The 13,536-nt window shown below is 51.8% G+C and overlaps 1 protein-coding gene across 1 annotated transcript; it reads right to left on the reverse strand.

The window, feature by feature from the left end:
• Positions 1-8,242: 8,242 nt before the first annotated feature.
• Positions 8,243-9,220, reverse strand: LOC141955486 (olfactory receptor 14A16-like). Its single transcript, XM_074895232.1, has one exon. The coding sequence runs from the start codon at positions 9,218-9,220 to the stop codon at positions 8,243-8,245; it is 978 nt and encodes a 325-aa protein (XP_074751333.1).
• Between the last annotated feature and the right edge of the window lie 4,316 nt (positions 9,221-13,536).

Genomic DNA, 13,536 nt, shown 5'->3' on the forward strand with positions numbered 1-13,536 from the left:
GAATGTGTTTGTGGGAACTGCAAAACCAAGCGGGGCCGCCGGCAGATCAGAACTGGCCCAGTGTCCGCCCTAACTGGGGTCACCAAGAACAGGGCCAACAGAATATGAGGGACCTCAGAAATTTAACAGTGGCCGGCATTAGAGAAGCAGTTCCTCGGGGGCAAAACATTAATATAGTCTTTAGCGAACATCAAGGGAGAGATTAATCACCCACTGATTGGCTGGAAAGATTAAGAAGGAATTTACAAATGTATTCGGGGGTAGAGCCGACACGCCCCATGGGAGAGACTTTATTAAAAAAAAAAAACAACAAACCAACAACACCCCCCCACCCCCAACCCACTCAATTCGTAGCCAATTCGTGAGGTGCCATCAGGAAAAAATTAGAAAAGTATACAATTGGCAAGACCGGAGTCTGCAGGAGCTGTTAAAAGAAACACAGAAAGTGTAAAAGCAGAAAGCAAAGGCGAAAATATTTGCAGCAGTCAGAGAAACCTCTGAGATCTCATTCTAATGGCTTTACCTGCAGCTTTGGGTGGTGAAAAGCAAGGGGCAGTAATTAGAGGAAACGAATTAGCATGCTATTATTGTGGAAAGAAGGGACATTTACAGCAGAACTGTAGAAAACAGGAGCAGGATAAAAGGATGTTTAAAGAAGAATAACGGAGTCGGGAGCTCTGTTTTCTGGGGACAAAGACGTCAAAGGAGTGCTTGATAAAAATAAAATGAAGCCCCAGAGAGAAGAGTTTGGATTTTTAGCAAATAGGGGTGCGGAAAAAAAAAAAAAAATCAACTGTAAAAAATATTCCGAGGGGATTTATTATTGCTACCAGAAGCTGAAATTAAAAAAAATAATAGTACAAGAAAAATTTTTAAAAATATACATTAATGGGAAAAGACGAGCAACAGATAAATCCTAAAGTCTGGTATACAAAAGGAGAGATTGGAAAGCTTAAAATAAAGCCTATTAAAATTGATATAATTGATCCGGAGACACCAATTCAGATAAAACAATACCCCATTCCCCTTAAGGGTCAAGAGGGGCTGAAACCAGTTACAGACGAATTATTAAGTAAAGGTACATTGGAACCTTGTATGTCTCCATATAATATATCTATTTTACCGGTTTTAAAATCAGATGGATCTTACGGATTGGTGCAAGATTTCAGGGCTGTAAATCAGCAAACTGTGGCTCGTTTCCCTGTGGTAGCAAACCCCTATATGCTGTTGAACCAACTACCCCTAATTATATTTGGTACAGTGTAATTGACTTAAAGGATGCATTTTGATCCTACCCCCCCCCCCCCCCCCCCCGGACAAGGGGAACAGAGACTATTTTGCATTTGAATGGGAAGATCCATCTAATAATAGAAAACAACAACTCAGATGGACAGTGCTTCCCCAAGGGTTTACAGAATCACCTAACCTTTTTGGGCAGGCATTAAAAAAAAAAAAAAAAAAAAAAAAAATTAAAGGTTTCAAAATCTAAATTACAAATTGTAGAAAATGAAGTCCTTGGGGCACTAGGGCTTTGAGTGATCATTTCTTGAGATATTTTGGCTGCATTGGAATATATGAAATTGCAAACCAAACTACATACGGTTGTTTAACATGTTAAAAGGTTAATAAAAGAACTATGAGACAGACCGCAGCTGGTGGAAGGAAAACAGCTTATCAACCTTTGAGAGGGTCCAGATAGATTTCACAGAAACACCAAAAGTTGGGAGATATAAATATTTGCTGGTAATGGTAGATCAATTAACTCACTGGGTAGAAGCCTTCCCTACCACCCGAGCGACTGCTCAGTCAGTAACCAAAATAGTACTGGAACAAATTCTACCACGATTTGGAATTCTAAGAGCATTTAATTCGGATCATATTAGCCCAGACACCTCCTTTAGGATTTGCAGTACACAAAATACAACCAGGAGATGAAGTAATGATTAAAACCTGGAAGGAGGAAAGCTTATCTCATGGATAAGAAGGACCATTCCGAGTACTGTTAACCACAAAAACTGCTGTAAGAACTGCTGAGAGAGGGTGGACTCGAGTTTCAGGGTAAAAGGACCTGTTACAGAAGAGCCTCAGTGGAAGATTGAATCAACGCCGGGAGACCTAAAGCTTCGAATGCAGCGGAATCAACAAAGGGATGGACCGATTAAGACTAACTGAATAATTAAAGGACTCTATGTGGGTAACCAGAACATTTAAGGTATTTCTTATGAAGTTTTGTAAAATCCTGAATGTTTGTTATAATAAGTTGTGGTGTCTGCTTTATAAATAAGTGTATAAGCCGTTGTATATAGTTGAATAAGAAATTGAATAAGAGTTACAAAAAGGAGAAGACTAAAAATAAATTCAAAGTGAGGGCAAGACCGGGTTGGCCTCCATTTTTGCTGTTAAGAAGATAAACACCCGGCCGTTGGCAGCAACCCAATGGGTCTAGGGACAAACAGAAAAATGTGCCATACCGGACCTCACTATAGTGGTTTCCTTTTTCTCCTAATTATATGTATCAGCCCTGTAATGAATACAGAAAATCGAAGTACTCCATATGGTCCCCTTGAAGATAATGAGTTTGTTTTATTAGCCAAGACAATAAGCAGAACTTTCAATCTAAGCCACTGTTGGGTCTGTGGAGGACCTTTAGGACTGTCCAGCTGGCCGTGGGTCTCTGTACCCCTTACTCCATCGCAGACTGTGAGTAATTACAGTGATATTAACAACACTGTCTGGGAAGAAAACGGAACATGGCCAATCCAGTTTCCAAATCAGGGCAGATTTTGTGTGAACCAAACTCAGACAGGAGGAATTGATGTAGGGGAGAGTAAGTGCCAGTGGACACTTACACATAAATTGATCAACAAAGACAGAGGTATTTATATATGGTTATGGCTTAATGAACAGGGACATAGCAAAGGATTCAAGGGATTTTGGTCAGATAAAAATAAAACTGAACATGCTAAATTATACAGAAATAGCTTTTATAATCGAACCTGTGTATGGAAAAATGATATGGGATCCTGGTATTGCAATATACAGATAAATGATAATTTTGAATGAAGTTTTCAGTCCTTTAGGAGATAAAAATAACCTTAACTGGATCCCTGATTATTTTGTTATTAATTCTCACTTTTGGACTTTGTATCTTGAACAAATTAATTAACCTTGTTAAGAACAGGATTGAAGCTGTCCAACTCATGATGTTAAGGCAACAATACACTGGTTTAGCCCAACAAGAAGAACACCAACTAGAGACTGAACCATAAGATACCGCCCTTTTAGAGGCTACTAGAGAAGCTATTTTAAAGCTTAACCAGCAAATTAGGGTATAAAAAAAAAAAAAAAAAGGGGGGGGGGATTGTAATAATTTATTGTAACTAATTTGCTAAGTTAAGCAGGGTGGGTGTTGTAATAAAAACTATTGTAACTAATCTGCTGGGCTGGGCAAGGCGGGTATGGTACACTTGAACGACCTGTAAATGTTAGACAATTAAATGTAAAATGGGCCATTCAGATTGGAACAATGGAACCGTGTCTCCCAAACCCCACCTAACATTAGATGGGAACAATGTAACTATGCCTTAAAAAAAACTCCACCAAGAACTGTAATTTCTGTTTGAGAGAAAAAAAAAAAAAAAAAAAGCCCGCCAAAAGGATGAGATCATGAGGCTTTAAAAAAAAAAAAATCCAATAGGAGAAAAGCGCGCCAAGAGACCAAGGTTTCGAAACTTTCAAAAGACCCAATAGGAAGAGGACATGCACCCCAGCAACCCAAATGATCCAATGAAAAAGAGCAGGACAATCATCTGATGAGAAAGACTGGTTAAAGACGATGACACAAGAGTATAAGAACGCGGGGTTTTTTGAAATTCGGGGTGCGTGTGGCAGAGTTGCGGCTCTCCACGCACCCAGCGCTGCTTTGCCTATTGCCTCTCACCCAAAATTGATTGAACCCAAATAAAAATATCTTTTTTTTTTAAATGAAAATTGGCTTCGTCTGATTATAACAGCATCACCCCCTGCCTCTCCCTGCCCCAGGAAGAGCCCTGAGCATCCCAGGAGGGAAAGGATCCCCGTTCCCAGGGGATGGGCTCAGGGCTGGACCCTCCTGGGGATGAAACCCATCAAGGCCTTTCAGGGCCCCTCAACATTGGATTGGCAGCCTGTGAGCAGAGCCTCTGCCTTCCTGCTTCCCCAGCCCCAGGGACAGGAACCTTGTCTCCTCATTCCCTGCCCGGCCTCTCCAGTGATGGCCCTCGCTGGGCATCACTGACACCCTCACAGCCTTGGAGCTTTGCTGCTGACTTGCCCTTCTCTAGAGGCCACTCCAACCCCTCTGCTGCACCTGCAGTTCAGGAACTTGGCACCAGAGGGCTCATGAACACGCAAATCCCCCTGACAAGCCAAGTCTCTGGCAGAACTTCATTCCTCCCTTCTGACGGGGTGAGTGTGAGAGGTTTCAGCCGTGCAGGCAAAGGGAAAAGCTTTCAGTCCTAAATGTCAGTAAGGAACAATTTCTTCTCTTTCCACTGCTCCTTGTATTTCTGCTCACCCATGCAGTGACATCAGCAAACTCCACTGGATATTGGTCCTGAGCATCTGCTGATAGAGGCTGAACATGGAGGGAAGCCAAGACCCTCCATGTCAGACACTCTGGGGGCAATCTTTGTCCCTGCCTCCAACCCCACATTTCTCTCATCAGCCCCCTGGCACTTCCAGCACCTCTGTTCACACCTGAGCTTTCTCCATGACAGTCTGAAGCTGCATCTTTCAGACCTTTCCCACCAACTCCCACCTGCTGTACTTGGTACTTGCACACAGCTGCACGCAGACACAGAAGGATGTTTAATTGCCAGAAAGCTAAATCAGCAGAAGGCATGGTTCAATCAAAAATAAAATACACTCCTCTGCTGCATATTAAGTCCTTTTTATCACTTCTGAAGGCCACTTTCAACAGTGGAGATGGGCTTAGAACAGGAAAACATGTTTTTTGTCAAGCAGAGACCCCAAGAACCCCCACAGCCCCCCCTGCCCCAGACTCTGTCCATAGTCACTCCCAGAGTCACAGCCTGAAGTCACGAGCTCCCTTGAGCTTCCCATCTGCATCCCATCCCTTCCCATTGCCATCAGCAAACCCACCTGTTAAACAGGACTGGACTCAGGACTGGCCCCTGGGGGTCACCACTGGTGCCCTGCTCCCACGGGCACTTTGTGCTCTTGGCCACGGCCTTCTGGATCCGGCCATTCACCCTGTTTCCAGCCCCCCTCCCTCATTAACACATAACAGCTCCCTTATTCCAGGTAAGATCAATTGTTCGATATGTACTGAAAAGAACGGGAGAAGCAGGACCCAGGTACCACAGACTGACTCTGTCCCCTCACTATCAGCCCCTCTCTCCATGCCAGCGTAAAAGTCCTGGCCAGGTGAAAGCAGAGCTTGCCCTGGATTGGTGCCTGTGGGAAGACGTTTCTCTTTTTCATGGATTCCTCCCTGCAGGCACAGAGATGCTCCCATGCTCTTCTCCAGTGACATCCCTGCTCCCCAGATGTCCTGTCCCCAGGTGAGAGTGTCCGCGCTGGCCTGAGCAGCCTTTCCTGGCTTCCTGCCCATACTCCGTGCAGCCCCCAAGCTGGCAGAGCTGCTCTGCAGAGCAAGGGGACTGTGGTGCTCTCAGGACACGGGGGGACCCTGCACTGGCCACGCTGTTGGGGGTGGGCAGCAGAGCCAGGCAGACGGGCTTCACTGCTGCTGAGGCCATTTCCATCTTCCCTGGATGGCTCAAGGGCCGAGGACGGGACTGGGCAGGACCATGGGGTGTCTCCGATGGCACAAAGGGCAAGGGAGGGCTGCTCCCAATCCAGCCCGTGGGCTTTCCGAGAGGCTGTCCTGAACACATCTCCAGTCATGTGTCTCTTTTCCTGCTGACTCCTCACAGCCTCTCCTGGCACTGCAAGGCCTTTGTTCGCCCATGGTGTGCTCAGGGTCACCTCTTCCTCCAGGACAATCCAACTTGGGTAGTCACCCAATTGATGAGGTGCCACTCACTGCCCACCAGACTCACACACTGTTCTGGAGATCCCCTGAGCTCTCCCGGCAGCTCCCGATTCCTCTCCAGGGTGGCTTCTGCCACCAGCCCCACTGCAGGTGGGACAGGGCCAGGCAGGTAAATCCAAGAGCAGTCGCTGCCTGCATGGACATGCGTAAGGAGAATGGGAGGTCTTGGTCCCTAACAGATCCACCTGGGACATGGTGGTGCTGGCCTAGAGACCAGCTCTGACACCACAGCGCCCATGGCCTGCTCCTGCCTGCAGCCATAGGGGTACCACTGCGGACACGATGAGACTGTTCAGAGCTACACAAGAACTTGGAAGTGACACAGATGCAAGGGCACAGCGGGACAGTGTGGAAGTGAGGAGAGCCCAGCCCCGAAAAGGCCACGTCCTGCTGCTGTCCTTGGCCGGGGCTCCAGGGCAGCAGCAGCCCCAGCTCACAGGCAGCCTTGAGGAACACTGGGGCTGCTCCTCCATGGGGCAGCTGGGCCCTCGGCTCCTGAATCCCTTCTGCCTGCTGGGGCTGGGCCCCCAGCTCCAAAGGAGACCTAAGAGATGGGAGTAGAGGCTAATGATTACTTTCTGACCTTCCCATTCTTCCAGACGGTCCGGGTCTCTCTGTGAAGGAGCTCTGCCTTCTGACATGTCCACCTCACCCCTCCATGTGGTTTTGTCAGAAAACATTGTGAGGGTGATTTCACGCCTGTCACCCAGGTAATTTAAGAAGATGTTGAACAGCGTCGGGCCCAGTATCATTTCCTGGAGGATCCAACACGTTACAGGCTTCAGGCTGAGTAGAAAGCACTGGTCAGCACCCTCTGAGTGCAGCCTGGTAGCCACTTTCCTACCCACCTCACAGAGCAGCCCTCCCCTCTGTATCGTGTCCATTTGCCCAGGAGAAGGCTGTAGGAAGCAGTGTTGAATGCTCTGCTGAAGTGCAGGTGAACAACATCCACTGCTCTCCTCATGTTGACAGAAGATGTTCCTCAGTGGAAGGTGATCGGGTTACATTGGCATGATTCGTCCTTGGTAAATCTGTGCTGGATTGTCTCAGTCACCTCCTGCATTTGATTTGTGATAGCTGAAAGGTTCCCCAGCTCAGTCTCCCAGACACCTTCACTGCCCCTTCTCCCCACGGCCACGCTGCACTGGAAGCTCCCCCAGCACCCGACACCTGCCCAGACCCAGCCGTGTCCCATGCTGGGCTTTGCAGACACCCTTGTTCCAGGGTCTGCCGGGGTCTGGGCCAGCAGAGAGGCCGGGCAGGGCTGGCCATTCCCCCATCCAGGCCCTGAGAGCAGCCGGAGGATGGAGACGGTCTCACAGAAAGTCTCCCCATAGCCCTGGGGTGAGCAGCCAGTGCTGGAAATGGCCCATGAGGGAGGCGGGGGGGTGATGAAGTCCCTGGGCCACCTTCCTGGTCTGTCCGTGCCACCAAGGGCACAGAGCAGCCCCTTCCCTCCTGCACCTCCATGTCTTCGATCCCTTCCACAAGCCCTGGCTCTGCACCACAAATGTCCTGGTGTGAGTCCTCACCCTGCGAGGTCACACCGTGCCAGTTATATGCTCCTGGTTTTATATCCCCAGTAATTTCCAGCCCAGCCCAGCTCCCGCCAAGCTCTCCCACCTCCCCTGCTCACTCTCCAACTCTATCCCCGGCACAGCCCAGTCTGAGTTAGTCCCAAGGCAGTGCCCACTGCAGGGTGCTCTGGGCACTCACCCCACAGCCGCAGCCCCTCTGAAGGGCACAGCAGCTCCTCGGGGGCAGGGAGGGGTCAGCCCCAGAGATGGGAGGCACCCATGGCACAAGGAGAAGGAGGTCGGGGCAACTTGCATCTCCTGCTCTCCTCTCCAGCAGTTCCTGAGGGGTCTGCAGCCCCTCTGTGCCATCCCCTCTCTCCAGCCCAGCACAAGAGCCCTGAGCTGGTGCAGCCAGAAAGGCGTTCTCATTCCCTGTTTCTTCCTGCCCGGGTAAGGATGGGTGTAAGACTAAGAAGTCCTGGGTGCATTTATTTTGCTTAAGTTCACAGTGGCTGGCTCCTGCTTTAAAAAGTGATGAGCAGTAACACAAGATGGGTGGATACTGATGTAAGAGGGGAAGAATAATGGAACTTCTTTGTAGGCCAGATGTTCACAAATGGAAAAAAGAATAAATAATATATAAAGAAGGAAAACTGTGCTTGGCCTGTCATGACATGCACTGTGAGTCATTTGAATAGAAAGGTGGACAGTCTACAGCTGCTGAAACACGTCCAACCAGTTTCCTCAGGGCATCCTTGATCTCCCTGTTCCTCAAGCTGTAGATGAGGGGGTTCAAAGTTGGAGAAACCACTGAGTACAGAAATGACACCACCAGGTCCAGGGTTGGGGAGGAGAGGGAGGGGGGCTTCAGGTAGGCAAACATGACAGTGCTGATAAAGAGGGAGACCACGGCCAGGTGAGGGAGGCACGTGGAAAAGGCTTTGTGCCGTCCCTGCTCAGAGGGGATCCTCAGCACGGCCCTGAAGATCTGCACATAGGACACCACAATGAACACAAAACAAACAAGATCAAAAAAGGCACTGACAGTGATAAGCCCAACTTCCCTGAAGTAGTCTGATTCTGAACAGGAGAGCTTGAGGATCTGGGGAACTTCACAAAAGCTCTGGTTCACAGCATTGCCTTGGCACAGTGGCATTGAAAATGTGTTGGCCGTGTGCAGCACAGCAGTGAGGAACCCAGTGCCCCAGGCAGCTGCTGCCATGTGGACACAAGCTCTGCTGCCCAGGAGGGTCCCGTAGTGCAGGGGTTTGCAGATGGCAACGTAGCGGTCGTAGGACATGATGGTGAGGAGAGAAAACTCTGCTGAGATCAAGAACAGAAAGAAGAAGAGCTGTGCAGCACACCCCAAGTAGGAGATGTGCCTGTTGTCCCAGAGGGAGTTGGCCATGGCTTTGGGGAGAGTGGTGGAGAGGGAGCCCAGGTCGAGGAGGGAGAGGTTGAGGAGGAAGAAGTACATGGGTGTGTGCAGGCGGTGGTCACAGGCGATGGCGGTGATGATGAGGCCGTTGCCCAGGAGGGCAGCCAGGGAGATGCCCAGGAAGAGCCAGAAGTGCAGGAGCTGCAGCTCCCGTCTGTCTGCGAATGCCAGGAGGAGGAACTCGGTGGTGGAGCTGCCGTTGGACATTTGCTCCCTCACGGCACGAGGGCCTGTTCACAGAGGAAAAAGCATCAATCAGTCGGGACAGATTTCTCATTTCTCTCCATCCAGTTCCTCACGGGGCTGCTGGAGAACACAGAGCTGCCCGGGGAGAGCTGTGCCCTTCTGGAGGACAGGCTGCAGCCCAGCAGGACCCCACTGGGAAAGAGTCCAGTGCCCTAAAGATGGGGTGTCCTGAGGGGGGAACTGGCTCCTTTGTGTCCCCCGGAGCCTGCAGATGGCGAGGGCACTCGGACATTTCACTCCCAGGGAAACATCTGCATGGCAGTGCCCGCAGGTCTTGCTCCCAGCTGAACCCCCGCCCATCCCCGAACGTCCGGTGATCCCAACGCGGGGAGCAGAGGCCCACGGGGAAAGGTGGGGAAATGCCCCAGTGCTGCTGGGAGGAGGCAGCACAGGGACAGCGGGTGGGGCTCTGCTGGCTGGGAGAGGAGACCAGGGGGCTCCTCTGGAGTGGGTGTCTGCACTGCAGGGGATGGCAGGGGGTGCCTGAATTCCTGCCCCCAAGGTGTTTCCAGCAGCAGCTCCCTCTGACTCCCTGCCCATGTCTCTGGTGCCTGGAGCTGTCCCAGCCAGGAGCTGCTTCTCTGTCCCCACGTCTCCTCCCTGTCAGTGCTCACAGCCCCCATCCCACCCGCTGGGTGCTCAGCTCTGCCCTGCAGACCCCTCCTGGCAGCAGGGCCCTGCCCAGGGGCAGCTCTGCCTCTGCAGGGGCTCAGGAGACAATTAAAGATGTGCTAATGAAACAGCTGCCTTAGCACTTTCTCTAGAAAGGAGGAATAAAATGCCACCTCCCCCTGCCCACCCAGCAAAACAAGAGTTCACTTACCATGTTACCTGCTGGGAAGATTTCTCCTGCAGTGAGCTCTCAGCACCCTGCCAGTGCCGTCTGCCTCTGCCCTCTCTGTGCCCGGCTCCTCTGCCCTCGGTGCCTGCAGGCAGTGCCCTCAGCCCTGCTGCGCTTTGCAGAGGAGCTGCTCCTGGGCAGAGCTGGCTCTCTGCAGCGCTGACCACTTGCCCTCAGCTCCCTCCAGCCCAGCAGCCCGGCCCAGCATCACAGCATAGGATCACCCCTTGGCAATTTAATGACCCCTCGCGTGGCTTTTGTACCAAGTCCATGAACTCTGACAGGGATTGGATGATGAAGTTGCCTGTCAAGAAGTCCAAGTCAGATGCAAACTCCAAAGATTCTTACATTGTTAATGGGTCCCAGTGAGGACCGTTACTGACAAAGCCTCCCCATTGTCTAATTAGACAAGAAAACTTGAGGCAGAGAATATCGGTAAACAAAGGCCATGTCAGGTTGTAACAAATATCGATCAAACGTGGGTGTGTTATGTAAGGTCGAAGGGCCATGGCCTGACCCCCAGGCCCTGGGAAATCAGGTCCTGTCCCTCACCCATTGCTCAGGGCTCTTCCCGGGGCACTGTGATGTGGGGATGGGCAATGCCAAGGGCAGGACTATGGTCCAACCCCTGCCAGGCTCTCGGCTGGGCAAGGGGAGGCCATGAGACCCAGTGCTGGAAGGGGAAGGGGCTTCCTCATGGCCACCAGTGGCAGAGACACCAGCCAGAGCCAAGGGCAGAGAGAGCTCAGCTCTGCTGGGGGATGCTCAGACTTTGCTCACCCCTCTGTCGTCTCCACCACAGGCTGTCCCACCGTGTCCCACACCTGCACCTCTTTCTCTGCCGGCTGGAGACGTCCACCCAGCTCCCACACCCTGCTCTCCCCTGAGCATCTCCCTTCCTTTCCTGAGATCTCTGCGTCCTCCCTGCCTGCTCCTTGACACACAAAGCCTGGGGCTGCTCCAGTCTCCCTCGGGGTGACCTGTTCCACCACAGCACTGCCCTTCCAGGGACATTGCTCTGTGCCCAGCCTGGGCCTCCTCAGCTGCACTTGGTGACATTAGTCCTTTCTCACGCTGTATCTTACTACAAAGGAAAATTCTTGTCCTGATGCCCCCACCTCCACCCCTCTTATCCCTCCCTATCCCATTGGTTTGCTCCCTTCAGACATCTCATCCCTGGCATCTCTTTCATGTCCTCTCTGGGGTCCCCAAATCCCCTCCCTTGAATCCCTCCCGAGGCCTTTCCTTCCCTCTCTCCCCTCACTCCTTCACTGTCCATCCTGTCCCCTGCAGGAGTGTCCCCGGATCCCCTGCCTTGATCCCCCACTCCCAAACACTCTCCAATCCCATTGGGTTTGTCCTCTGCACTCCTCTTCCTTCTGTCCCCAACAGCCACTCTGCTTGCAGTCTCCGTGTCCCTCCACTTGAATTCCTTTCATCCTCACTTGCACTCGACACAGTCCTGTCCCGGCAACCCCTCCAGCCCCGTACCCTGGTGTCCACTAATTCCCCCCAGTGCCCTGTCTTTGGGTCTCCCCCACCTCCACCCCTCCCCTTTGGAGGACATGAATTCCTCACTCTCTCCGTGTCTCCGTCCCCACCCCTGGCCCTTGCATGGACAGGTATCCCCGGGGACACTTGGAGGAATGGGGCTGGGCAGGGCAGAAGGGATTTTCCTGCTCAGACCAGGGGAAGCCATGGGCCTGTGGGGACTGGGGAAAGCTGTGCCCACCCCCAGCCCACCATGATCCAGTCCAGAGCACCCCTTTGCTCTTCTTCCCCAGGCATTCCTCAAAGCGAGAGCAGGTTATGGCGTGGTGGTAATTAGTGGGGTGGACTTGGAGGGCCTCCAGTCTGGGGAACTGGAGGGCACTTTGGTTCTCCCATCCCTTGCTGGTACTGGGGACATCCCAGCAACCATTGAGGTCTTGTGGTGTCTCTACAGGGGAACTGAACAAGGCAGGCACCATGAGTTCTGCTGCCCTCAGAACCTCCCCTCCCATGGCCATGACACTCCAGGGCATCCCAGTGTGCCCCAGTAACAGCCTGGGTTTTACCACCTAACCCTCGGAAGCCCTTGTTCCCACACTCTGACCCCGTCCCCCTGAGTCCCTATCCTAACCCTGACTTGGTCTGTCTGGCCCTTGGGGGCAGCACAGGCCCTGCAGGGTTCTAGAGCAGCCGTAAGGCCTTGGAAGCGGAACGTGAGGTGACCTGTATCTGATCCCCTCGTGGGCCACGAGGAGGAGCTGGTGTGGAGCGCTGGGATGAGCTCAGCTGTGCCTCAGGATCTCGTGGGCCAGCAGCAGGTGCATGGCTGTGAAGGCAGCTGTGAGGTCACACCTGCCGCAATCCCTGGCAGGCCAGCAGCAGGCTTGGGTGCTGGTTTGCACAAGGACATGGTTTTGATCCCGGTGCAGGGAGCTGTGCAGATCCCACCCCTGGAACTGTTCTCTCATTGTGCCCCTGTGAGCTCTTTCCGTGTTACCAGTTACAGTGCTGCTCTCACAAGGGTTTTCTTGCTCCTGCTGCCCCCAACAGAGGATGTTCCCACGGGCGTGTGCTGCTGCTTTTGTATAAAGGTCAGGACATGCCGATGGCGGGATGGCCAGGGGCAGGTGGTGTGAGAGACGAGAAACCAGGCCTGTGAGAAACTAAGACAAACAACCTGGGAAAGCAAAAGTTGAGGCTGATTGAAGAAATGCCTCAAACACTGGCAAGACAAAACTCTGAGTCCCAGGGTGCGTTCTGTGGAGGCCGAAGCTGATAACGCTGCCCGATGTAGCTGGGGGAGAGAGCCCTGTGGAGACAGGACGGCTCTGCCCTGGGGCACCTGGGCACATTGCAAGGGCCATGTGTCCGGTGAATGAACTTTGCTTCATTATCCACAAAATGCATATTAAAGTTGACCCCCCTCAATATGCTAACGAGGGCTGTCATGATCATGCTAATAACATCATCCCATGAAACACCTTACCCCTCCCTGTACATGGGATATGTAGCTATGTGGGTCGACCTAGGGGACGGACCCAAGCAAAGTGGGTATAAATCAAAGGGGAGAAGAAAGGACTCGCTCTCTCTCCCTGCCTCCCCCCCCCCACCACCACCCCCTGACCGTCTGGAGAAAGCAGTGAAGCGAAGAAGACGAATGCCAGCGAAGAAGACGGCCGCCTCCTGGAACCCTCGCCAGCGGGATCAGCGCAGGAACCCAGACCGGTGATCTGTATTCCCCCATTTCCTCTAACTCCCTCTTTTCCTTTTTCTATTAAGAAATGCAAAGCATATTATATTGCTCACCACAACTTGCTCTGTACTTAGCCAATTATCATGTGTTCAATTAGTGCATTGTAGGTAGTTAATAAAGGCTTGAACTTGGAGACTTGTTGTCCGCTCCAATTGGGGATTTGCGAATCTGAGTCACTTGTCCCCCTCGTCG

Source organism: Athene noctua, unplaced genomic scaffold (genome assembly GCF_965140245.1).
Source record: "Athene noctua unplaced genomic scaffold, bAthNoc1.hap1.1 HAP1_HAP1_scaffold_269, whole genome shotgun sequence".
NCBI lineage: Eukaryota > Metazoa > Chordata > Aves > Strigiformes > Strigidae > Athene > Athene noctua.